This window comes from Emydura macquarii, unplaced genomic scaffold, assembly GCF_026122565.2.
Source record: "Emydura macquarii macquarii isolate MOO-44397 ecotype Brisbane River unplaced genomic scaffold, CSIRO-AGI_Emac_v2 contig_312, whole genome shotgun sequence".
NCBI lineage: Eukaryota > Metazoa > Chordata > Testudines > Chelidae > Emydura > Emydura macquarii.
The window spans coordinates 4,704,369-4,728,839 of NW_027130449.1; the positions used below are offsets into that span (position 1 = coordinate 4,704,369).

Here is a 24,471-nt window from a genome sequence, read left to right on the forward strand (position 1 = left end):
CTCAGTGGTAACTCTGACCTAGTGATCCAGAAGTTTACATTCGTATTCTGTTCGATTTCACCAAACAAGTAACATCACCCGTTTGGAGTGTCTGCACTTGTTTTTTTGATAGTCTGCCCGGAGATCGGCACTCTCAGTGGTGAGCCACTCGAGGCAGTGCAACCACCACACTCCAAACTTTGTTTAAAACTAACACTGGACAGTGACTAATATGTTAACATCTTTAACTCTTGGAGCCTATCTATTGCATCAAAATAAAACTCTCTCTCAAGTAAGCCACAAATCCCTTTTACCCAGATTTTTAATTGCATTTCTCTTAGTCCAGAGTCCAACAAGGGAGTGGTCACAACCGCAGCCCTTCCTATGGTGATGTAATATCCATGTATTGGGAGGATAAGAAACTCATTTAAATGCACCGGGGAATGTAGCAATTCCTTTGAAGCAAAGATGAAATTCAGTGCTTAGCACGATTGAAAAATTTGTTGCTAGGAAAATATTTAAAGGCTCACGTATTCACTTTTTATACCAATATTTCACCCCCTTCTTTAGTAGCACCAATGTATCAGCTGTTCGTATATGGATTCATCCAGTTCTCAGCACACAGTTGCAAGTGACATTTTCTGCTGCGTGCATGGCTGGAGCGCATGGGCTTTTCTGCGTTGCAGAGGAGTCTGGTCCTTGATGAGATTAACATCAAAATTGGACAGAGGTCTGTCGGATACCACTTCAACTGTTTCCGTCCGATCTGAGGTTTTAATCTGAATTTTTCAGAAAAAGCAGGACCCTTAGGTTGATGAAGGATTGAACCCTTCCATGGCACACTGTATACAGCAGGGGCCAGAAGAGCCGTTAAGTGTTCACACTGTTGTAAAATGCAATTGCATTTTATGCCACCTGTGAAATGATGGTTTAGGGTAGGCTAGCATTCACAAAGCCAACATTTTAATTAGAAAGATAGAGAAAGCAAAGTGATTTTTATACTTGAGACTGACTATAATGTTTCAAATTCCCAAATTTTAGTGGGACTTTTGGATTTATATCTTCTTGTCAATAGAACTTTTGATTTGTGCTTCAAATTGTGTTTCGTGATTTGTCTTTCCTAGATGCTCTTCCTGCTTTTATTTAGCAGGCTTTGTGGCCTGAACCAAGGAAGACTAATGCCTGACACAGCAGGTGGTAAATCTACAGACTAGCAGCTCATCCTTGCTTTATTTTTTTTAAATTGCTGATAATTACAATAATGCACATTGGCAGGGGTCCAAGACAGGAAGAATTATTGTCTGCAGGCAGATCTGGTGTGAGCTGATAATACTGGCCTGTGTTTGCTTTTGAATTTAAATGGCAAAGTAGTCTTTGTCTTACTTTAACTTGTTGGAAGAGGGAGTTTATCCGCTTGTTCCATACTGACTTTTGTGGTGGGGAATATCATACAAACAGGAAATAGAACTTGAATGCAGGAGCTGCAGTGCTTGCTTGGGTGCAGTTTAAACTAAACTCCCCCCTCCACTTTGTTATCAATATACAGCCTTGATACATGTAGTGTTTGGAGGACACTAACACTTTATTAAGCACCCACTATAACCACAGCATATGAAAATATGAAGGAGTAGTTCTGAGGACTTGGTGCATTTTTTGCAGCTTCTGCATCCTGCTCTGCTTTTCTAGAGAGATTCGTAAGAGCCTTTGACCTCTTTAGAGTGTGTTAACTGGAGGCTGTGGAAAAACTTATTTCCCCACCTACTCTAGTTTATTATGCTCCATAAACCAAGCATTTGAGAGTCAGTGGGCAGATAATCTGCCTGTCAGACATTTGCACTCAAACTGCAAAGCACAGATAGGCAAATTAGTACTGTAGGCAGCACTGAAGTATAAGCTGGCCTTGGCCAGTGACGACTGAGCTCTAAATACCCATGGTTCAACATAGCCTGTAGGTTGCATAACAGTTCCTTAAGCATCCTCTAAAATACCCTAGAGAGTCAAGAGTCCAGAGCAACTCAACAGGAATTTTCCCTGAACAAAATGTTGCTGCATTCAGAACTGCTGTCTTTAACTCGATTCAGTGGCAAATACTGCAGGGTTTTCAGAGCTGAAGGCTAACTGGAGGGTAACCAAGCCAGGGAAGATCACACCAGATCTACCCGACAGGACACAGTGAGGAATTGCTGTGTGGAGAAGTACTAAACACTATCCCCACACAGAGATATTCCATGCAACTAACTGATAAACCGACTGCCTCACACTCAACAGCTGAAATTTACTTCATGTTGCACTATCACAATGCAAGCAGTGAACAATCTCCCTTTTAAATAACCTTGCAGGCTTGTTTTGTTGAAGTGTTTTTTATCTAGAGGAAAGCAAAATCATATGCAGCATGTACATAAGAGGAGCTATTTTACTGCCCAACTACTGCAAAAATTCACACAACTTGCCCAAAGTCACAGCCAAAGGTTCAGTCTAGATTAGTCACCAGCCCCATCTCATTTCACCAGTTGTGTAATTAGTCTATTTTTGCTTTCCTGCAGAAATTGTCTGGGCATCTGACAAAGAAACTAAAGATGTGCCTATTCTGAACTGTGCATTTATTTCAAAAGAATAGATTAATAGAGCTTTGGTGTATAAAATAAAGGTGGAGTGGAAATCAATACTCTATGGGAAGGGGCGAATGCTCAAATCTTTTACAGAAGGGATATTGCTCAAGAAAGACTGCAGAAGGAGATAAGATAATTCTGCAATTTCTAACTATCACTTTATGTATACTTTAAACTATATTTAAAGAGAAAGTGATCTAGAGTTTTAGATCCTTAGACACTCATCTTATTCAGTGACTACTGATTCTCCTCCCTCCCCCGCAAAATCTAAAGAGGTCCATAGTGGACAACTGGTTTAATGCCATCTTATTACATTTAGCAAGCATGTTCTGGGGTAAAGCAGCTTTGGAAAGGTGAAGCCATTTGCTTTTCCATTACCAGTGAAGCCAAAAGTTAACATGGCTTATGATTTCCTTAGCATACAGGCTTCACTGATAGCAGCACAACTCTAGCATTAACGGCTGCTAAGCCACCTGGTGAAGCTCTCTTATGGATTAAGTGATGATTCACTATCTTAAAATGTCTCTGCTCCAGAAGGCTTCATGTGAATGTGTTTACTGGTGCATACTTACATTCCCAGTAAGGAAGTGTGTTTTAAAGTAAGAGCTCTTTACCACCTCAGGAACAGATACAAAATAAACCATAAGCAATGTATAAAGCTAAATCTTATTCCAAAGCAAAACCACACCCCAAAAACCACTCACACCCATGTAAAGATATTTGAGTAAAAGTCTTTACCCCTTCTACTAGCAAACGTAACTGGGATATCAATATAAATCGATAGGTAGTGATTTGCTCAAGTCATCTGGTAAGACTGAAAGGGGATACTGTTTTACCAATTCTAATGTAATTGGCACCTGCCTTAACAGTCAGCCAATGAGCACAGTAGGTGCTTTGCAGAAAAGCACAAAGATGACAGAGCCGTGCTCCGAAGCGCTAAGTCTAAATGACTGCTCTCTGCCATACATTACCCTCACTTTTCTGTAAAGACAATGTGGCTGAAAGGACAGGGTTTCCTCCCCAATATATTAAGATGTGGCTAAACTGAGTAACCACATGTTATCAGTTCAAGTATTGTGGGTTAGGTGGTGCCGCAGAAATGAGTTCTCTCTAAAGAGATTTGAAGGCAAGCATGAAACTTTGAAGAGCTTTTCAGAGGATGTTCGGTCTTGCTGCCCTGGATGCTTGGAAGAAGGTACAAATATTTACAGGAGAAAGATATGCTGAACTGGATCCTACTTTGATTCTAACCATTTGAAAGTTCAAACTAACCTCCTATTAAGAACTTATTCAGTACTTAGGCTGGATAGTTGCAGTGTGTGCACAAAGCTGTTTCAGAACTTGTCAATACTGGTTTGACATCGAAGTTCTGCAACTAGGTTAAGCTTGAAGGCCAGATGAAGCAGCAATTTTCCTCTAGTGTGCAGAGTTGCTTCAGTATAATATACTCTAACTGTATTAAGCCTTTTACTTCCAGGTCACATGAATCCCTTCCCTTCTCCAACCCCTCTCCCAAAATTGTAAATATTCTTGAACAGGTTTTAAATAAGCTAATACTTGCAATAAATGTTCAAATCATTTAAAGGGCAAAACATCTTGAAATACCCAATCTAAAACATCAGAATGTGGAGATAAAGGGACAGCAATAAGTTTTTAAATCATCAGCTTTTTGTACGATATTCATGACATTTTCCTGAATGTAGAAAGGCCCACCACTTAAGAACAGGAGTACTGTATACTTTGCTCTCAGCCCTTAGGCTCTGCCGAATGTGTGCTTGATTCTGACTAAAATTAACTTGTTACCAAAAAGAGATTAGGAAACCGCCTTGTTTTTTCAGTCTCTATACTGGTGCTGCATTTATACTGCAATCTTTAAAGTGCTATTTAAAGCATAGGTTAATTGCATAAATTACAGGGCTATGAAAATAGCCAGCAGCTGGTAGATGTCACCGAGAGTGATAGTTTTTTAAAGTGTATCACTAGCAAGAGAGTTTGGAAATTGTGCTAATTAGAATTAAATCTAAATGCAGAAGGAATCTCACTACTGTTATTTATTCACTACTGCTATTTAGTCCAGCCAGGGTCTAATCTGGACATAAAAATGGTCAGTTTAGACAGCACCTCATGTTGCTGTTTACACAGAAAAACCGCTGGACTTCAGGCACCTTGCATAGATGCTATGGTGATAAATGCTTTAGAAATGCATGCATCTGCTATTTCTAGGTTGCCATAATAGTGATTCAGTACGATTTAGGCCTGAATTTACTAAGCTACAGCAAGTAACAATTTTATTCTTAATTTTGAAACAGGGCTAGGGGAAAACCCACATCAGTGACAAATTAGGAGACTCTTGTAAATTGAGGATCTGGGGTCAGCAGCTTGATTCTTTAATTCTCATCCTTCAACTGAAGGGTTGAAAAGGTAACGTTACAAACGTGAACCCCACTTAGTGCAGCCTTCCCAAATCCTGAGACAACTCTAGTGCCTCTATTGCTGCTTAAAGTTTTGGCCACCTGCAGCCGATTGCAAACTGCTATTCTGAACACACTAGGTAGCAGTGAAACAGAGGAGGCATGTCATTAGTCTGTCATTTGGAAGAACTATGAGCAAAAGAGGCGTACTCAAGCGTGGAGACATTCTGATGGGGTTGGGGAGTAAACATTTTATTCTCTTCCTAACAAGCAGAAACCAGAGGCTGGGGGAATGGAAAGACTAACACATGCCTTCTTGAAGCATCCAGGAAGTGTGGTGGTGGAGAATTGGCAGGGTCGATGTTTGTCCTCCTTTCCAGTAATCACAAGGGTGTAGAATGTGATGTTTCAGATACCTAGAAGCCAGAGTTTAGTATAAAAGAAGGAACTATGAGCAGAGTCCAAGTACAGCACCTGAGGTGGAATCCCAGCACTTCCTCCTTTTCCTCAGACAGACAGAATTCTAACCAGGGCCTTTCCACTGGACAATGTGTCCCTTCCCTTGGATCTTTTGCATCAGCCTCTAGCTACAAGGCGCCTGTTAAGATTTTTCAAGCTTAGAGCTGTTTCAAGTGCGTTTCACAGTGCGTAAGTCAGAAGACTGTTCGCTTTTCCCCCCTGAATGGAGACATATTTACTCAATCTCTTCTTGGTGCAAAAATACACTACTTCACTTTGACTTGCATAGTGTGATCATCTTTTGTCCAAGCTCAGGAAAGGCAATAGATGAATGCTGAACAAAAGCTTGCTTTCTAATCTAAGCCTGAATAGCAATTTGTGATTATGTTTTAAATACTCAGCAAGAATGATGTCTTGTACTTCCTGGTCCTATGTCAAGATGAAAGATGCACATATATTTTTGTGTAAGTGTTCAAGACCCACTGCCTCAAGGCACTCAGAAGCCAGTCCAGTGTTTGTGGTCAACACTGCCCTTCCATTACTGGAATTATCACTTCTCCAAAAGAACCATGATGTCCTTGTGTTGTAAAAGCTATTCAGCACAGCAATACTATTATGTGCTAGTTATTAAATGAACAGTGGGAGGTGATCCATTAACTTTTAGTGAGTAAATAGCTTCAAATCAGATTATTCCCTATCAGATTGAGAGTATGTGAAAGTTACTTATATCTCCATTCAATCTGGACGTGTTCATATAACATTTTTCCAGAGCTGTGAAAGCCAATTGGCTGCCTTTCATTTGTTACAATCCTACTGCATAACAATGTGCTTCTGAGGGCAAAGAAGCGTGTGCATGAAGTGGGGAGGAGGAAAAAGTGACAGTAATGCATCCCTTGACACAAGTTACCAGCTAGCATTACTATATTAAGTATTCATGGAGATTTAGAAACATAGGGCCGGAAAGAGCCTCAAGAGTCAACTAGTCCAGGCTCCCATGCTCAGGCAGGACCACGTATACCTATACCATTACTAACGGGTGTGTCTAACTTGTTCTTAGAAGTCTCCAATGACAGAAATTCCACAATTTCCTTGGTAATCTCTTCTAGCATAGAACTATCCAGTCAAGTATCTGGACTGGAACTTGCTGGTGAACAGGTATGTTCAAATCTAGTTAAACTAGTCTTAAACCATTCCTTTCTCAGGTAGTAAGCTCTTTGGGGCAGGGATTGCATCTTTGCATGTGTATGTACAATGAAACTCCTGGCCTTGTTATAATTTAAATATTAAAGTAATCTATTAACTGAAGGGAGAATTAACAGATTGCCCGACTTGTTAGTTGCTAAATGTAAACAGATATTCTAGTCAGACAACACAATAACTGACAAATTGAGGGTGGGAAAGGCATCAAACAGAGACATGGTCCTGTGAGGGGAAAGGAAACTCACAACAGCTTTAGGTAGCTCAAATTTTCACTAAGCTATCATGACTAATTTAGCAGCAACTTGCTTGTGGAGCATTAATTTGTCAGCTTCTGTTTTTGTTTAGTTATCAAAACTCCACATTGTGGTTAGGCCAGCATTCTGAAGTTTTGATGAATGCTGTGAATAGTTTCTCTAACAGGAGCTGCAGATCTTTATCTAGAATAACTGCTTAATGCTCTTAGAAAATTAAGTAGTAATTTATAGCACACAGTAAAGGGGAACTGATCCTAGCCAGCTTAACTGGTTTTGCTAGGTCCAAAAAGTCAAATTGGCTGAACTGACTTAAGCAAGTACTCTCGTAATGATTGCAGCACTACTGAAGTGTAAATAATTTAATCAGATTTAATTTTTGTACTTTATATGCATGCCTACTTTTTAAATGCATTCGTGTTTTACAGCTCTTCAGTTTATTAAACTAGGTTGGACTATAGTATAAGCTAAGTCGAATTAAAACTAAATGGGAGAACTGCCTTTGTCAAAAGAGCTTTGAAGCAGTTTTCAACTCTTGCATTCAGCTTCTTGGTTCAAGAGGAAGGAAAGCACAATATATGTACAGATATGCAATTGCCTTGATGGTTTATGGAGGATTCCCCCCAGGTTCTAACGCAGTTCTTTAACTGGTGAAGTTTTATTGAAGTTTAATACTAGGTTGGTGGTGAAAGTGGTTAGCTAGTTCAGCTGCTTACTGTGGGTAGCTCAAGTACTTGGTAAGGGTTTCTAAAAAACATGTAGTTTGTAAAGCCCTTCAAACATTAAGAGTGATTACTGGTCTCACTTTTCAGGTATAAAACTGGAAGTCAGCTAGCTGCTGCAGCAGCAAGTCATTGAAGTAATGCAAACATCAGAAATTTCCAAGACTGTATACAACTAACCTGTTTGACGGCTAACCCAGAGAGGCCTCTAAAAACCAGGTCCAAAGTATCCGAAACCTGAAGAATTTTTATCCCTAGACAGAACCTCGTTCTGAAGTTGCTTAGAGGCTTTTAAACATTCTGGGAGCACACAAGTCCCAGGTACCTGCAAACCACAGTAATAGGCAAGTCTCAAGATGAAGAGACCAACTGGCTTTATTGACTGTTTTGAAAAAAGACTGTAGGTAACTGTCTCATGAAGAGTTTTGTAAAATGACATTCTCCTAAAAATGCAAACACTGGGTGTGGTTTTTCTGGGTGCACAAATGCTACTTGCCAGTGGTAATGTTTGCACAAAGTAGGTATAAAGTTGCTGGGGAAACAACTGGAGGCAATTTTTTTAAAAACTACACTTGAATGCACTTGCCTCTATCAAGAAGTGGCAAAACAAGCTGTGTTTTGGATAATTAAACAAGCTAACTTCCTTGCATACAAAAAAAACCAGACCCAGATGACACTAGAAGTGTCGACTTAACACAAATCCCATCAATACCATGCTGATTTGAAGGCAGATTGATTAGACTATTGATTGAATAGGTCATTTCAGCCTGTGGGTAGGAAACCGGTGAGCAATTTCAGAGTTTTTTTTCAAAGTCAAAGTATGGAAACATCACATAAGTCAATTTTTATTTCCCATTATGGCCCCAGGGGAGGCTTTTTTGATTAACTGACTCTAGACATGGTCTACTGAGGCCTTTTGTGTTTCAGACATGCATGAATGTGTATGTGTTCCACAACCACAGGGATTAATCTCACTGAAATCAAGTGAAACACTGGAGTGGATTAGCCCCCTGAAATATATCTAAATATTATGCTCCTCACAGGAATAGATCTGCCACTCAAGAGGTTTCCACACAATTCAATGAATGCTTCAAGTAGCAGCAGCACACACAATAGTGAGAACATATCACATCAGTGCCCTGCGCATGCTTCAATAGCCTTCTGTTTAAAGGGGTCAAAAGCAAGGTTCTAGACCCAACATTTAAGGCCCTTAACATACTATAGCTTAGCTATCTTTGATAATGCCTCTCCATTCATGACCCAAAAATGATGTGCTCAATAGGAACACAGATTGACTGAATCCAACATAAAACTACACCAAACTGGAGGCAGAGAATGTTCAGCAGAGGAACCAATATTATAGAATTCCCTAACAGAAATTACACTGAGTCCAGACCTAAATATCTGAAGATCACCATGAAAAAATGCTGACCTTTCCACACTAAGGTAACTCAAATTACAAACTAGCATGGAGCTGGAGGGGAAGAGGAAAGTAACTGAAACCAATCAAGGAACATCAACTGAATTATTCGGTAGAAGAGAAATGGGATATTCCGAGATTAACCTTCATTTCAATTCTAAACACAGGATCTGGAGTCTAGATACCAGCATTGTACTCAAAAGAAGTCTCTGTAGACATAAGTTTTCTATTGATGTAATGTATGGGAGCTGCCTTTTTTTTTTAATTTAAACAGTCATTACAGAGAAAATTCTGGCCCAGATTCCACACAGACCCAATTTCTGGTAGTTCTGAGTTTACACAGCCCCCTATTCACACAACTTCTGTTAAAGCTGGAGGCTCCTTCAAGTAGTCAGAATAAGATCTCTAGGCCAGGATTCTGAGTTTCACTCAAAAGAATGGTTGAGTAGCCTGAAGATCAATCCCTATAGTCTGAAACCAAAGTTCAACTCATGGCAAGGTCAACTTAATCCTTATCTTTCTGTCCCCTTTACTTTGTGTAGATGTTTTGGAGGTGCCCTCAGTATCCACACACAGCAAACAACCCTCCACTGCAAAGCGTATGCTTCAGACCATCCCTTTTGTCTCCATGGACCCTGAAGAGCTTTTCCTTCCACAACGGTAGTGCAGTGTGCTCTGCGTCAGTTGTTCTTACTTTAGTGGTGTAGGTAGTTTTCAAGTCACTTTGGATTTTTTAGGATGAAAGATGTGGCGTACATGCATTTTCTTTAATTAAAATTTTTCCAATAGATTGAATACCACAGTAATGCAGTCTCTATGCATTTCCTTATTTCATGTGTCCCATGCCATGTTGTATGATTTACCTCTTAAACAATCTTAAATGCTATTTTAATCCTCTTTGCATCACCTATAATGCATTCTGCAATGAGAGGTGTACATTATTGGGTGAGTGACAGTCTAACTTTGATAAAAATATTTTCCCAAAGCACAGGGAAATCCTCATCTCATTCCAAAGCAATTGTCACAAAGCAAACCTCTGAAAAAGCTTGAAATACTCCAATACAGTAAAAGCACTAAGTGCTTATAGCACTGAGCTACTGGCACACTAAATAAGTTTTAGACGTCCATCAAAAGTGAAGGGCCCAAATTTGGGGTGAGGGAGGGAAAGTCAGGCCACAGGCTAATCAGTACATCCAAGTTCAAGTTGTAGCTATGGAAGCAATTACACAATGCTTTTCTAAGTAAATACAGTGCAGTTAAAGTTTGAACACTTCTACAAATAGCTGCCTGCATTAAATGTCTCTCATAGTTAATAAAGTTAGCTCCAGCTGGCAGCTATGTCCTATTACATGATCAAATGAGATTTAATAATCACAAGTCTATTAAACCCAATAGCAGAAAAGCATGAATAAAGAGCCACTTTTTAAAAAGTGGGAGTTTAACTCCAAGAGATTCCTCAAAAGTACAGACAAGACGAAAAATCAAGTTGCATTCAGGACACTTGGCCTACCAAAAGTCAAAGCTATTAAGTCGCTTTGTAACAACTGTTTTTTCATTGCCTCTGTTTACTGAAATAGCTGCAACCCAAGGGCCAAAGATTTAGAGATGCTTTTAGAACATCTCTCTCAAGCAAGCGACTGAGCTGTCTGCATTCACTAATGAAAATTATGTTCTCCAAATCTGAATTCAAGTGCCTTTGAGGTCAAACATATTACAGAACACTGCAGGCAGTATATACAACAATTTGTGCTGTGTGGGATATCCATTAATGTAGTGTCCTGTACTCCTAATATGAAATGAACGAGTGAATTAACATGATGCAACTGCCATATGGAAAGTGTCGCATTGGACTGAGCTTCCAAATATAGTACTGTCCTCATCAGCTTAATTCCCATATGTGAAGCAAGTTGCAGAGGTCTGCTCAGTAATACCTAGGCACAAAAGAACTAATTAAAGGCCAAGAATTTCAGCCTTAACTCCCAATCTTTGTGCTGCAGCTTCAACATAGAAATAATGTTTAAAGGGAGGGGGAAGAGGTGTTGGTTCCGGAGTCTTAATAGCCCTGCTGTGCTGGGAATTCAGCTCTTTCTGGCTGCCTTTCCATGATACTGTGTTGAAATTGAATGAGTACCTGGAAGAGCAAGTGAAGAAAGCACGAGTACTTGGAGGGGTGAGGGGTCAGCTACTTGGGGCCTAGTCTGTGTTTCTTAACCTGAGAAATAAAGATGTTTGAGGCAAAAAAGATGTTTAAGGGAACGGTGTAAAGAGAACAAAAGTTCATGCACATGAGAAAACAGCACTGATTAAACCAAGCACTGCAGATAGCTGCAGCTCACAAGACTCTCAGTAAAATTATTACTTATTGACTTGAGGGTATTCTGAGCTAGGAGTACAATCAGCTCTGTACAATGGAAGAGGAGGATAAAAGCTGGAGTATGTAGCCAAGGGCTGAAGGGCCTAAGCAAACTGTTGGCAGAGATTTAGAAAGCTAAAACTCTAAGGCCTGATGTGGCTAACACTGGACTCGAGCCATGCAGGATACTATGATGCATCAGGGCTATGCTCTGGCAGCACATCCATCTTCTCCCTTTGTTATTTGTACATTGCTTCCGAGAAAGTGGCTGTCGCCCTAAACAGAATAGCTGCCTACTGACTAGCTTTGCTGCTCAGCAAGGATTGATACAATTTGAACAAAGCAGCAGGGATCAATAGAAAAAACAAAACCAAAAGTCACTGGCAATGGCTAAAAGATTAGCCTATTTTACCTCTAGGTATAGATTAGTAGTAAGAGACGGTCATTGATCCACACAACAGTTGAGGTACAAGCACCAACCCTGTAACATTCAGGGCTTGAAAAGCAGAACTCCTTTTAAGGCAGGTGTTGACAAATAAGGTGGGGCCCTCATTGTCTGGCTGGCAATACCCTGCCGAAAAGCCCAGCTGCTAAGGCACCAAGCAGGGTGCTGTTGCTAAATCAGACTCAGGACTCCCATCTGCCATATGTATGGATGAGATTGTCATAGTAAAGTTCGGCAAAATTCATAGAACAGTCATGGTAAAAATGAACAAGATCATGGTATGGTCACCGCAACCAAAAATGTGTAATAGTTTAAAGTATTACAGTGTAACATTTACATGAAACAATGTTAATGCAATAGTTTTCACTTCCTTCACAAAGTAAATTATTTTGAAACTGTATATGCTTATTGTGCAATCATTTTTAAACGAAATGAATGAAAAACTATAGCACTAATTCCTTTTAGTAAAGACCCTCTACCAAAATTGCAACAATTTGCAAAACAAGTTATTATACATACAGATTTTTACGTGGCATCTGTTGGTTCCCAAGCATATTTTATAAAAGGGGCATTCAGCGTCCACACTGTTGACTGATACTGCTAAGCCTCGCAGGGCAATTGCTGACAGAGCTGGCAATCATGCTCTCAAGAACCGGAAAACGCACTTGTTCCTCAATGTTTGAAATGCTCCCCAGTAAGCTGGATGTTCTCTGTGCTGGAATGCTGTCTTCAGTCAGTGGTATGTTTCAAATACTGTGGTCTCACAAATATCAAGGTGTTTCGCTTCATTTGGCTCAAATACACAGCATGCACTTAAGTGGCAGCAGGCTGGTGAAAGTGGGGAGGGGAGTCAGTGTCCGTGTATCACTTTTTTTTGAGCTTTATAAAGTACTGTTTTTGCTGTTGTCGGCAGAGCTGCTTTGAAACTTGGCAACACAATGCAAGATCATGCATGTCATTTGTGACTTTTGAGCATAAACTGTGGGGTCTTCATAAGCTGTAAACATGTTCATGAGTTGGGGTGCAGACTCTTTTAGAGCTTGGGAACTCCAGGGCTATTGTCCTAGGGCACAGGGTTGAAGCGGGTAATTTCACAGAGGTCTCTTTGGAAGTCACCGATTCTGTGACTTCCACCACCTCAGTGACAAAAATCTTATCCTCAGTCATATGCTATTGCAAAGAGATGAGATACATGCAAAGCCTCCTCTAGCCCCTTCCGGTTGCTGGAAAAGAGAAGTCGTTGTCTACACCTCCCATTCATTGCATCCCATTACTAACAATGGAATCACATTTCCATTGTGACAGCTGAGTTCACTAATCTGTCCCCTTCCCCTCAAATTCATTTTGAGTCCTTTCACAGCATATGCATCCCTCAAGAAGCAGCAGTGAAATGGAGAAGATTTTTTGGTCAGCTTTGCTAATGCCTACAGGCTTCGGATTTGATATAATGAAAATGACCAGAGTTGCTACCCAATCTAAATGTATGCAATACCAGCTGACGACTAGAGTGTTGTACATTTTGTTCTGAAGGTAGAGGGAATCTTGTCATATTGATGTCTTCTGGAAGCAGGTTCCTCAGTGGTGGCCCAGCTTCTGAGAAGACTGCCTCTGCTACTTGCTAGTTCCATTACTGGAAGCTAGCACTCCATTTGCAGACTTGGGAAGACAGCACCGGGAATGCACATGTAAGGTAATCTTCACAAGGAGGACTACAAACTCACTTTTAAATGAAAGCTTAAGCCATCAGTTTCTGCAGAAGTGAAGTCCCTCTAATCTCAGGGGGATGTTTCCTACTCACCACTATTGAGTAGTTATTTCATACCTGGATTCAGACTGTAGCTTGTTAGTAGGCTGTGCAGACTGAGATGGCCCTTAATTATTCCAATTATTTACAATTTGGGGGTCAACAACAGCCTGCTCCCATTCCAGAGTCAGTCAATTCTTTTAGGTCTTCACACCCTCAATGCAGCACCTTCCCATTTCCCTTCAACGGAAGGGAAACAACATACAGGTAAGCATGTGTGGGCAGGATTTGCTAGACCTCACACAAGACCTTATTTTTTTGGCTGAGTTTATTAAATGAGCTAATGTGCTTAATTTAGATCCTGACATTAGTTCATTCTCTTCGGTTGCCAAATGTGTATGTGATCTTGCTGTGAATGAGAAACCAGACATCAAATTCAATTTCTTTAGCAGGAATTGATAAATTATGTAAAGAAACCCTCATGTTAAAATGCCGATATGCTCACTAGGAGTTCAAACTGCAGGTTTGCATCAACATTTTGCATTTAATCCTTTGAATGGAATACTCTCTCTGCTTTAATCTGCCCCTCTATTTCAGGCCACAATTATTATAAGACTACTAGTGTTAGCAGTCAACCAGCTTGCAGCCAACATCCAGTTAGTCAGTTACATTTGTGCAGATTAATTTGCCAAAAAAAAGTAGTCCTAAACCTTTTTCCATTCATGTTGGTGCTAATCAGTCCTGATAAAGTTTATTTAATTCAGACCTGGCAACAAAGCGAAACCAGAACAGAATTTGATGCAGGGCTTTACTAGATACAGCCATACATCAAAGCAAAGACCAGCTTCTGTTGTGAAATATGCAATGCAAATCCACTTAACATCTTACACTAAGCGTTGTGTGTTCATATAACAGATGGTATTGTCAAGGTTTCTCTTTTTGCTGCTGTCACTTCACACTAGTGACATAATTAGTGGGCTTCATCCGCTAGAGAGCTGAAACAAATGGCAGCTTTTGGCAGGGAGCTGGATCTAAAAAATATAAGAGAATATAAGGAATTGTCTAAAGACATTTTAAAATGCACAAATTTGTCTTTGATTGAGGCATCAAGGTTCTGAATTTAACACCTAACTGACCTCAATACACTAGTTTTCACTACGTCATTCAGGAAATACCTGCTATTCCAGAATGCTATTTTATAAGTCTCATGATCTCGCTATGCATGTGATAAAGTAGCAAGTTAAATACCAGCAATGGAGTGGCTATGTAGGTATTAATGTACGCAGTAATCTGAGTATCAGTCCTTGCTCTATTGTGCAATACAGTAACGGAAGGAAAAAAAGGTGAGCCTAATCAGATCTCTCAACATGTTGGAAAGAGAAGTTACAGAAACAGAAGTAGTCACTTCTTTGGTGGGAGGGAGAATGAAAAGAAGGAATAGAGATTTTTTTTACTTGGATGTTTTGTATAAACCTTCCCTGTACAGCTGTCCCCCTCCCCATCCCGCCTAAGCAACTGGCAAGCAAAATTGCTATACTGAACAACAAGATGGCCAGTTGCTCGCAAATAAGACCTCCCACAATTGGCTAAGCAGGACTGACTGCTGCAACAGTATGAAAAGATCCGACTCAGGCCATATCAACAAGTGAAACCAAGGCAGGAATGAAAGTCACAAAACCTTTCCCCCATTAACACAGTTAGCGTGGATAGCATAGATAGGACTTAAATGTGTCACTGTAACTGAGTCAAAGCCTAGGACAGTCTAACACTGAGGCCTGGTTGAGGCTCACCCACATTTTAACTTTACCGTAACGGTGTCAGCATTGTAACTGAGCACAGAGGTATCCTAAGGTTCCTGTTGGCAAGGAGCTACCAGGGTCCCAATTTCTTCACTCCAGAAGTCAGCAGGAATAAGTAAATGTTTGAGTCTTCATTTTACAGTCTGATAAAGTGAAGGTGCCTCATAAGCATCCACTTATTCTTAAGAAATAAGCACTTTCAAAAAAATTAAATTCCTCAATCTATTCTCATTTAAAAATACCAGCGTGTGCAAAGAATGTGCCCCCTTTATTTAATTGCTATTGTCTCATTGCATTTTATTTAATCTTTTTTTTTTTTTAGCCTCTTATTTCTGGGCATTAAGGTATAGTGCAGGGAGATCTATTGAACTGCCTTTCTATGGCCAATTTTCAAACTAGAACCAAACAAGAAAGTCTATCTGACCACAAATTATGAAATTTAGAGATTAAATATTATGCTTTCAGTTCATACACTGCATTCATTTACTACAGACCTGTCCCCTGCATGAGCTAAAAACATTTTACCAAACAAAGTCTTATCACATCTCTTATTTGCTTAACACTGAATCACTTACATGCTGCATTAGCAGTTCATAGACAATTTCCTATTCAGTCTTTGAATCTTTGCAAGTTTTACTAGGTGTTCAAACAGGTTTCGTTTGCTTTCACTTTTAATCTATATACTAAATTTTGCAACAGTTTGTGAATATTTTTTCTTTCCTGCCCCCATCCAAAAGATGTTATTGCAAAACCTCTGGTTTCTAACAGAAGAGGATTTATAAGAAAAACATTTATTCAAATCTTAAGGCAGTTATACCTGTAGTCAACACACCCAATTCCTGGTAGCAGAACAAAAAATTTTCAATAGTCTATTTGTGCCACTTTGCCAGCATAGATGATCTGATCTCATTCCTGGGATTGCCAGAAGAAATTCATCTTCAGGCACCACCGCTTGTCCTCTGTTTTATCTTACGCTATACCTAGGGGTAGGCTCAACTACAAGAGAAGCAAATTTCAAGATCACTTGCTTTCCTCAAGCACCTAAATTTGATTCACACAATGCTACTAGATTTCCTGTTTTATCACCAGAGGTGACAAGTTAAATGAAGTGTTGCCCCAATGTCCAGGTACTGATTTCATAACTAGTGACATTTGACTTTTCCACCCAAGTAAAAACAAGCAACAGACAAGTGAACCAGAAGGAGGAGACAACTCCTGTTTGAGTTACTTTAAACAAAAATATTTTACCACCAATAACAGCATGAAAATTGATTACAAGTAAAGGTGCTCTTGACAGGCAAAATAACGCAACTATGCCTTTGAATACAGAACACATACACAGGAGGTCTCCCTCTCCAAATGACTTTATTTTTACCTCCTACTAAAAATATCTAAAAGGTCCATCAATGCTTGAAAATGAAGCTGGTAAGCAGCTTGGCTGCAGAATTTGAGTATTTTGCAGCAACCAAAGTTAGTTTAGTTTCATTTGCAGAAACTTATTATTTTGGTTGCCCACCTAAAGTCAAAACTTAACACTTTCTTTTGGAATGCAATTGTGAGTTCTCAGAGCTCAACATTAGCTCAACTACAGGAAGCCAGACACTGAAGTTAAAATGACTTCAACCTTTTTTTTTTTTCCAAAAGCAACTAGGCTGATTTTCAGCATGTACCTGTGTGAGATTGGACTACAGCTGAGGCATTTGAATAGTTAAGTATATAAACCATAGTCACTCAATAGGGAAATAGCCTGTTATATGCTGTCTTATGGCCCAAACTAAGGCTATGTCTTATATTACAGCCTATGTTGGTGTAACCTGTCGCTCCAGGGTATGAATATTACACCCTCCTGAGTGACATAAGTGCTCATGTGCACAGCACTATGTCAGCAGGAGAGTTTCTTCTTGTCCTGAAGAAGAGCTCAGTCTAAGATCAAAAGTTTGTCTCTCACCAACAGAAGTTGATGGAAGAAAAAGGTATTACTTCAGCCACCTTGTGTCCAATATCCTGGGACCAACACAGCTACATCACTACTAGATATCAAGTTGACAGTATCCCTTCAAGATAATCCAGTGATAACATTCATGCTTTGCCTATGATCAGTTTGTCACTACCAGCTGATAAATGAGTGATCATAAACATACATGGAAATTCAATAGGATTTATGCATTTCAGGAGGAAAAAACAAGATCCATCAGCTACAGAACTAGATGTGAAACTTTACCAGAATAATGCACAGAACACTACAGGTGTCTGAGGCATCCCAACTAGGAATTATATTTCATTGTAGATTAATACCATGTTTTCTTCTAGGTATTAATTAAAAATCTTCACTCAAATGAGTTGTCCCCTCACAAATGACGAAGGAAGGTGAAGAGACCAAGGACTCCTTTATTGTTCAGTAGTCTTTACCAGTTAGCAATGAGGATTGTTTAAATGTTGCAAAATGGCTCAGTTTTTATACAATTGATGTAAAACTGGAAAGCGTTATCCTCCTCTTGCATTTCAAGTTACATGAACCTAGGATCAAAGTCCAAACCTTTAACAAAACAGTTGAGGATTCTGCAGGCAAAGTCAGTCCTGCTTTCAAGAGATATTTAGTCCATAAACTTCATACACAACTCTGTGTAGAGATTACATTAGGAAACAGGTTCACAAAAATAAAAGATTAGACATTAAGCTTTCCTTGGACTACTGGGTGTTGGAGGGACAAAGGGCAACGTATAGCAATAGAAATAGTAGGGCCAAAGCATCTATGTTCTAAAGTAAGGAATTTTGCATTACTATTACAATCTGTATATTTTTAAAAAAGTCAATCCATGATCTACAAGATTACACAATCAGTTTAACTTGCAATAAGAATTACAGCACCTCCCTGCAGAACCTTAGGCATGTTTTGTATTGGTCTTTCTTCCTTATATGTAAAAATATATATCAGAGGGACTTAAGACTTGGGAAAGTTTTTAGATATGCTCATAAAGTTTTTACATACGAAGACTGAAACTGCAACTTGAAACTTAACTAGGAAACTATCTTGCTTTCAGTTCCCAAAATTTAAGCCACATTCTCAGAACTGGAATTTTACAGAACTGTTATTTCTTGAAACATCAATGTAGGAGTGGAAATTTCCCCAAGCAGTGGCTATCTGCCGAGTCAAACAAAAGAACAAGTCACCGAGGCCTGCGGCAATGGTACAAGACACTTAGATGCCCACGTAAGTGTACCCAAAAAAAAAAATAATGACATTGACTACACAATTATGCCTCAAGGTGACCTGGTTTATAACTCACCCAAAATCCTAGTTGTTGTTCAAGATGGATATGGCCCATAGGTAAGCATTTACAATAGCTATATAAAAAGGCCATTAAAAATAAATTTCATTTTAAAATTACTACATTTGTATTACCTCAGACTCAATTACATAAAAGGTCAAGTGAATAAAGCAGAAATTTCATGTCTTTGAAGGGCTTGAGAATAGATGTGAAGGAGTTTATTATAGCTGAAATAAAGATTATGTTAGAATGACTTTAAGCTGACATCAAGTGTCTTTTTGAAGCTCTCCTAGCGAGCTTCACAAGCAAAAGGCAGGAAGCATGAGTTAAAAGTAACTTGAGTCTTCCAGAACCACCACCACTATGCTAGAAAAATAGTTGATTGCCACAAGCAATGGATCAGCTCTTCTGCTGTGTTTATATTCTAACTTAGTTGGAAGGGACCTTGTCCAAGCTATATCTTCCATCAACACGACAGGAGAAAGTTTGACCGTCACAAATGACAGGTCTTTGCAGAATGCACTGTCCGATATGAAGTTCCATGTAGAGATATTTTCCAATACCACACATTGAAATAAGGAAAGGAAAACAAGTTGTTTACAGATTACTGATGTTCTACAGACAGGGAATGGTAGCTGAGATATTGACGTGAAATAAAATCCACTGAATGGGAACATGCTAAGGCAACTAAACCAAAGAACATATTGTCATTCATTTTCCCACTGGAATTAACAAATTTTAATTATACACTATCAAAATCAAGATGTTCTGCAAATTCCAGATGACCTGGCACTTGTACTATAGCACTGAGCACAACATAAAAATAGACTGGTGGTGGGTTCTGCACCGGGGTCTCAAAAACAACGTTTTAATTCCTGTCTACACTAACATTTGAAAGTTGCAATTCTCCACATGTGATCACAACAGTAGAGGCTGGAGTATCAATAGGACTTAAACCGAGTTGTTTAACCCTACTCACAGCAGGTTGAAATGACAGTAGTAAAAAAAACCAAGTCCTATTTATGCTACAGCCACCATTGACATTGCTAATTCCATGTCCTAATTTCTCTAGCGTAAACAAGGCCTTCAAATAAAATTAAAGCTAAATTTGCTTTCAAACAAAGCAGTTGGCACTTCCCACATGTAGTGCAAGCTCATAAGCAACATCAATCTTCCAGAAGGGATGTATATAAGCAGCTGAACTTGTCCAGGATATGACAGAGGAAGTGGCCTACAGTTGGCAGAGGTTTTAACAGGTGCAGGAGATTAACCCAACCATCTCAAAGAGATGGTGAAAGTTTTTCACCAGCAAGTTAGTGACAAGTAATCTAATCCAGGCTTCAGATGCAATTCCTCAGACCAGCCTTACTGAGTATTAATTACCTCCCTGGCAAAACCATCTCAAGGCAGGTTTTTCAGGATCATGTACTGCCGTCAGACCACTACCATGTTACATCAGACCTGTAGTAATTTTAAAACAGATCACCTATTTTGCATGAGTTTTGGTTAAGTACCATTCTTTAAGTAACAGTTGTGCAGGGAGGGGGAAGTCACCAACTATATTAGTTCTTCAGAACACTTCTTAAACATTGTCAGTTGGTAATTATAGACAGCTCAGTGCTTCAGATTTTTATATAATGTAGCTGTTCTACTTAATCAAGGCTGCTACAGTCTAACAGTAAACTGTAAGGGTGTCAAATCAGGCCATTCATAAATATCCACAGTGGGGATGTCCCTTCTATTTACCCACTCAAACATTATCAATGCAAGATGGATGTAGCAATTTTATTTTTGATTATAGCCTTTGATCATTGTATGTGTTTAACTGCCTATTGCCGGAGTTCACCCTGGTAGACAGGGTACACTGAAGAGAGTCCTAAACTACCATGATATATTCCTATCTGCCTTGTCATGTAACTAGTTAGATTAGAGAAGTTGTGTGTTTAAGGACAAGGAAAGGATTCTTTAGAACAGTTGTATCCAATTTGGGGAAAAGATATTTAAATATTCCCAGATCAACCCACTGCACTTGGATAAAGCTTTAATGTGAAAGACAATGCAATGGATCATTTAAAATTGAAGATTTATTCAGAATCTATTAAGAGGATAATGCAGTCTTGACCAAATGGATGCATTTAACTGAGGCTTTTCCCTATGAAGTTGCCCTCTAATGGTCTAAGCTTCTAGACCAATCTGAGAAACTCACATTTCTTGTTACTGTGCCAAGAATGCAGAGGTCAGTTCTCAGGAGAAAAAAGGTAACGCAGAAGGATTCAGCTAGTTAGCCCTGAAATCCACAACTAGATCGGCTAGGAACGTCTTTCCCTAATGCTGCATCGTTATTGCAGGAAACAAAATGAAAATAAGAACTCATCTCCTCCTACCCCACGACAATTTTGCATAAACCCATCCAACTCAGGACTATAGCATCAGTTCTTCCAACACAGCAGGAAAAAAAAACAAAAAACAAAACTACAACCCACCAAACAAACTTTATATATTCCAGAATCCTAAATTGTCTTCACAGGGAAAAAAATTCCAGTTACAGATCAACATTGGCAGAATACCATCCCTTACTACACTGGTCCTTTCAGATCAGAAAGTGCTGCTGCTGCTTTACAAACAGGATAAGATGGCGAAATGTTCTCATTTTTTACAAGAGCTGATACCGCCTTTCCTGAACCATCATCTACCTAGATCCGCCAGACAATGAATATTTCATCGCTTTCTTTTACAGAGGTGTTGCCCTTGGACAGCATTAGATCCTTTCAGAACATGCAAGACACACAAGGACGCTGACGATGGCAGCTTTTCTTTCAACTCCATTAGCAGACCAGCCGCATTAGGAAGGCAATTATGCCCAGTTGGGACTTGAAAGCCACAGCAAAGGGGCGAAGAGGAACCCAACACACCCGCGGGCACGCCAGCGTTTCGACGCTACGGCCAGAGACAGCAGGGCACGGCCAAGAGCACAAGCCAGGCGAACACAAGGCACAGAAGCGAGCCAGGCTGGGAAAGACAAGTTCAGCGCCTATGTGAAGAACGTGACGCCCCCGCCGGACTCTGAGGAGCCAGAGGCCAGGGGGGGTAGGTGCGTTCCCCAGCCGCGCGGTCCCGGTGATGCGTTACCCGCCCGGCGGCCTTGGAGGCGGGGGTGGGACAAAGTCCCCGGGAGCGCTAGATGCTGACCCAGGAAGGAAACAGGCTGGGAAGGGAGGGGCCGCGCTGGAGCCCCCTCCCCCACGGGGGGCCAGGTTGGGGGGGGCAGAGTCAGTGGTGGGGGGGCTCCCCCCCCCCTCTTCTCACCCCACCCCGCCCGCGGTGCCTCTCGTGCGGCCTCTGCGGCGGCTCCAGCACTGCGCCAAGGCGGGAGGGGGCTCTGCGGCGGGAGCGTCCCGGGCCCCCCCCGTGCCAAGGCCCCGCCGCCCCGGGCCCTACCTCGATGTAACCCGCCAGCGGAGCCGCGGGGCCCGTCAGCCCGAGCAACAGGAGCAGCAGCAGCAAGCCCAGCTCCGCACCCGCCATCGCCATGCCGACCGTCCGTCCGCGCCGCTGCCCAGCAGCTACTGACTGCGGGCGGCCGCGCTCCGCCCGTCCCCTCCTCAGCCAGCCAGTCAGTCACTCAGCGCCCGCTGCCTGGCGACGGCCGGGAACCGCCTCGCGCAGCCCCGCCCACGCCAATCACAGGGAGAGGGGCCGGGGAAGCCACGCCCCCTGCTCCCGGCCGGCGGCCAATCCCAGCGACGCGCCCGCGACAGGGCCGCGCCGCAGCTACAGCTGCCGCCAGTCAGAGCGCGCGTGGCCGACCCTCTTCCCAGTTCCCGCCCCCCCCCCAGCGCCAGCCAATCACAGGGAACGTGAGATTGCTACGCTCGGCCCCAGGCTGCTGCCGCCTGGTGCCTGCAGCTCCAGCTGCCGTGCTCTGGCCCCACGCGTGGGCTGAGCTGGGCTGGGCCGAACAGAGGCCCACGGAGCGCTGTCAGGGGTGGAGGGGAGGAGAACCCCGGTGATCTCGGACTCCCAGGCCCCAGCTTTTCTAAACGCTTCCAGAAATTGCCACCTGTGAAACCGCATGTGACCATGCAATGAGAGAGAGCACGATTTGGGTGGGCAGCCTTCCTGGCCTTGGAGTGCTTCGCACCCCTCCTCGTCTTTCTTACAAGGGGTTTGGATAGGATTTCTTCACTTTTTTTTTTTAATAATTGAAGAAAAAGATGTGAAAAGCATAAAAGCACCTCTCAGGAGGAGAGAGAGAGATGCTCTGCTTGTTTGCAAATAAAACGACCAAACAGCAATCCCACAATCAATTTGTTAATTGGTACATTTCATAAAACAGAACAGTGGGTCTCTGCATTTAATCTGCATTAATAGTGTTTTAGTATTTTAGAGACTAAATGTATTAATATTTTTAGAGACTAAATGTTACATAACTCAAATGTTTGCTACAACACAAGCATGCTAACATACAATTAAGAGTGTAAAACTGAAGTGTTCTTAAATATAAAACCCCCTTATAGCACAACCTTTAAATAAACAAAAAAGTTCATACAAATCTTTCGCTAACTTTTTTTGCAGGGGATTAATAAATGAAAATAACAAAAGATAAAAACATTTTAACTTTGGTGGGTCAAATCATCTGGCTGGGGCCCCCATGCTGCCATTGGGCATCCCTGCTCTATACAGTTTTACATTAATAGCAGGTTTGGAAAGCTACCTTCTGCAACTACAGATCCAAATCCCAGCATGGTGAATTTAGCCCTTCATGTTTTTGAGAGGGAAAACTTGAATAGTGATAGGTAGCAGGATTGCAGGATTTGCACTCCAAATCCAAGATTCATTGTGTTAGGTGCTGTACAAACAAAATGAAAGCACTAAATTCCAAATCCTCAGAAGTGTTTAGCAACTAGCACCCATTGAAATCAATGAGAGCTAAGCACTTGAATACCTTTGAGGATCTGGGCCTAACTGTGAATGTAAAAGATTACAATATAACAAACTGCTTTTCTGAATGGTGTGGCAGGCAGCCAACTTCCCCCTAGTGGGTCTCATGCTTTGGTTGCTTGTAGTGGGTCAGGGCATCTCTAGTCACCCCATCTTCCCCAAGGAGGGGGTAGGGACCCAGGCCCACCCGCTCCTCCAGGTCCCAGCCCAGGGGCCCTATGAGAAGCAGCTATGTGCTGCTGGCACCGTGCTCCCAACTGCACTTCTCTTCCCCTGGGCTAGTTTTCCCCCTCCTTCTGGCTTTTTGAGCCTGGTACCTTCCTCCACAGGATCACTGTGTTCTGGTCTCACTCACAACTCAGCACTCCAACACACAGCAAGGCACTTCTACTTCTCCCAGCTCAGGCCCTGTCTGTTTGGGGCAGAGGGTTTTTATGGAGCACCTGGCTGGTCCCTAATTGCCCCCAGCTGCTCCTAATTGCCCCCTAACTACCCTCAGCTAAACTGCAGGGAACAGAGCCCGGAGCATTCTGGGGCTTATATATAACCGCCCACCTCCCTAGGTTGTAAATAGGATCACTTTCCTACAGCCTTCTGCCTTTGCTATATCACAATGGGAATAATACCTACATTAAAGATCATATAATATTTTTTGTAAAATAATAGATGTTGCCCCTGGAATGTCACCTACCCCACCTTTGTGTAGTGTAGATATTTTTCTGTCTGCTGCCTTTCAGCCAAGAAATGGTTTGATTGCAAATGATAAAAAACACACTGTCAACTACAAAATAATCTAGTGTAAACAGATACATTTCTTTACCTATGCTACTGAAGACACCTTAGATCAGGGGTTCTCAAACTTTTTTTTG

General features: G+C 41.3%; 1 protein-coding gene across 9 annotated transcripts in view; it reads right to left on the reverse strand.

Annotated features, from left to right (window-relative positions):
- The window catches only part of APLP2 (amyloid beta precursor like protein 2), a 61,003-nt gene extending 36,997 nt beyond the window's left edge, over positions 1 to 24,006 (reverse strand). The window contains exon 1 of one of the 9 annotated variants that reach the window (XM_067563850.1): positions 23,920 to 24,006. Coding sequence is in view for 7 of the 9 variants with exons in the window: in XM_067563832.1 (XP_067419933.1) it covers positions 22,100 to 22,192 (93 nt within the window). In the remaining 2 variants the exon portion in view is untranslated. Of the gene's footprint in view, positions 1 to 22,099; positions 22,304 to 23,919 lie in introns of those variants that run through there. The other 8 variants (XM_067563860.1, XM_067563832.1, XM_067563887.1 and 5 more) reach the window with 8 other exon arrangements.
- Positions 24,007 to 24,471: the final 465 nt, after the last annotated feature.